Here is a 2747-nt window from a genome sequence, read left to right as displayed (position 1 = left end):
AGAGTTGGCAAGTTGAAATTCTGGTTATTGATGGATTGAAGTTGTGCAGGTGGTGGTAACAATTAAATTGTTTGAAAGTTCAGCTATCATTGTCAGTTTTCTTAGTTTAGTCTTAGTTTACTCGGGGACGAGTAAAGAGTCAGTTTGGGGGAGTTTGTTAGGCTATTTTTAGCCTATGTTTTGGATCCAATTTATGTGCATCCTTAGCTGTGTTGGGACGGAATTACGCTTGTTTTCTATGTTTTCAGGTTCTTTGGAGTAAAAGAGGTCTCGGGTGCAGAAATTCATTAAAAGACGTGCTGAGCCGAAGAAAAACTTAATTTTTGAGTTTTTGCATATCTGGCCGCGGCGATGAAGAGGCTCGCCGCGGCGAGTTACGAGATACAGAGAGAGGCTGAAATTGGCACATTCTCGCCGCGGCGAGAGGAAGCTTGGCCGCGGCGAGATCCCGTACGGACCAGGGGTATTTTCGTCCATCGAACCCTAAATTTCAAGTATAAATAGAAAACTGCGATTGGAAGTCAGGGAGAGCGATTTGAAACCCTAAAACACAGCTGAGAGCGGCAGGAAGAGCATAGAGATTCAAGTGAAGATCCAGAATTCATCCTCAAATAGTTCTTTTCTTTATTCCTCTTTAATTTATTTATGTTGAATATTGCTATAGGAATGGTTATGGATTTGTTTCTGAACTAAATTTCCCATTTAGGGAGGATGATGATTGTTGTTTAATGTTTTCCTAGTTAATGTTTAATTACCATTCCTCAATTCTTGTGTGTGAAATTATCTTAATTTGTGTTTAATTTCATGTTTAAGATTGATCACCTTGTGCATGCTCTATGATCTCAATTCAAAATCTGAAAAGTGAGAATTGAGAATGCTAAAATTAAGATAATCGATGTTCTATGTGAAACGAAAGTATTTACATGACTTATGTGACGAGTAGATTATTGCTTAATGCTGATTTCATGTTAGTTTAATTAAGGAATTAATTAGATAACATGTGATTTAGAATCTAGAAGATCTGAAAGGAGCTAGGTTATTTCATAATCTGTCATTCACTCTAAGAATAGGATAGTAATTGATCATTGACAATTTGGGTAAACAACAACAGGAATCTCCTCCCTATTGCCTCATCTTGCTCAACTTTAAAGTGTGTTATTAAGTTTTCTAAATTTCTTTCATAGTTTACTGCTTTTAATTCATAATTGCTTTTGATTTACCGAATAGAATCATAAGTATAATTTAGTGGTACTTAATCCAATTCCCTGTGGGATCGACCTCACCTGTGTGAGATTTACTACTTGATTGCGTATACTTGCGTAGCGTTTAAAAATATAGCAACAGAACTCATACACTTCCACGGTGGCAAATTATATGGGACACAAATAACTGGCCACAGGCTGTAAGAGTTGCTCATGTTGCCAAATGGATTAAAACCGTCAGTCGCCAATCCCAGTCTAACATTTCTAGGTTCAACAGCAAAAGACGGATGAAGGCGGTCAAACTGCTTCCATTCTTCAGCATCCGCAGGTTGCCTAAGCACACCGTCTTCTTTTGGTCTCTGCGAGTAATGCCACCGCATATCCTCCGCAGTGTGTCTTGAGCAATATAATCGTTTCAGCCTAGGTGTGAGTGGGAAGTAACGCATAACTTTGTGAGGAACTTTTTTCCCCTTACCCTTTCTTTTCACCCATCGTGATTCGCCACATACAGGGCAAAACTCCTTCTTCTCATTCTCCTTCCAGAAAATAGCACAATTATACTTGCACACATCTATTGAGTCGTAACCCAAACCTAGATTGCGCAATCGCATCTTCGACTCATAATGCGACTTCGGTAATTTTGTCCCCTCTGGAAATAGATCAATCAAGATGGACAGCAACATATCGAAAGAGTGGTTGCTCCACCTATTCAAAACCTTGCAGTGCATAAGCTTTACCAGTGCATTGAGGGCTGATTTTTTGCAACCTGGATATAACTCAGCCTCCATCTCCTTAAACAAGTCATCGAACTTGTTGTTGTCGTTGATAGGGGGTTCATTGAAAGAATCAGTAGTGTTAGCAGATTCGTCAAACCCAGGGTCCCCTCTTAACATGTCCGCCAACACATCTGCCATTTCCTCTTCGTCATTTTCAGGAAGTTCAACTGCGGGCTGAGAGAAAGTCTCCATGTGGAAATACCAGGGGTTGTACGAAGGTTGGATCCCGCTGAGAAATAAATGAACCCTTATAGTTGCAGGTGTGTGGAAATTCACATTCAAACACCGCATGCATGGGCATCGAGCTAATCCGTCAGCGTTCACGTGGTTCGTTGCTACCGCAACGAACTCGTCAACGCCACTTCGAAACTCTGCAGAGCGTCGGTGCGCCTTCATCCAACTTCGGTTGGCAGGCATCTTCCACTACGAAGTATTTAACAAAAACAATTTAAAAATAAACAAAAAAATGTGCAAGTGTCCTAATCCACCTTCTCACTCCATTACTAAAAGGGTAAAGAACCTATCCCATTCAGGTTTGTAATATATATATAGTGCAATCTACGCTCTTAAGATTATTTCATTTTTGTAAAAATTTCGGCAGCACCTCCCCACAGTTCTTATAAGTTAGCAAACTTGTAGTAATTAAGTTTGCCGACTTACAAGAACGTGTAAGAAGACGTTGTACCAAAATATCTACTAATGAAATAATCAAATAAGCAATAGATCATACTATAAGTATAAAACAAGCCCAAACTATCCATGTGGACAA

At 39.6% G+C, this 2747-nt stretch overlaps 1 protein-coding gene across 1 annotated transcript; it reads right to left on the bottom strand.

Moving 5' to 3' along the window:
- Positions 1-1055: 1055 nt before the first annotated feature.
- LOC133039115 (uncharacterized) lies at positions 1056-2395 on the bottom strand. The gene is made up of 2 exons (XM_061117930.1): positions 1438-2395; positions 1056-1060 (listed from the first exon to the last, which is right to left on the bottom strand). The coding sequence occupies exons 1-2, from the start codon at positions 2393-2395 to the stop codon at positions 1056-1058; spliced, it is 963 nt and encodes a 320-aa protein (XP_060973913.1).
- Between the last annotated feature and the right edge of the window lie 352 nt (positions 2396-2747).

Source organism: Cannabis sativa, chromosome 6 (genome assembly GCF_029168945.1).
Source record: "Cannabis sativa cultivar Pink pepper isolate KNU-18-1 chromosome 6, ASM2916894v1, whole genome shotgun sequence".
Classification (NCBI taxonomy): Eukaryota; Viridiplantae; Streptophyta; class Magnoliopsida; order Rosales; family Cannabaceae; genus Cannabis; species Cannabis sativa.
Note: the sequence above shows the minus strand (reverse complement) of the source record. Positions and strands in the feature narration are given on the sequence as shown.

Bases quoted from the DNA above. Each gene is read 5' to 3' on its own strand.
- LOC133039115 (XM_061117930.1), bottom strand. From the start codon at position 2,395: ATGCCTGCCAACCGAAGTTGGATGAAGGCGCACCGACGCTCTGCAGAG.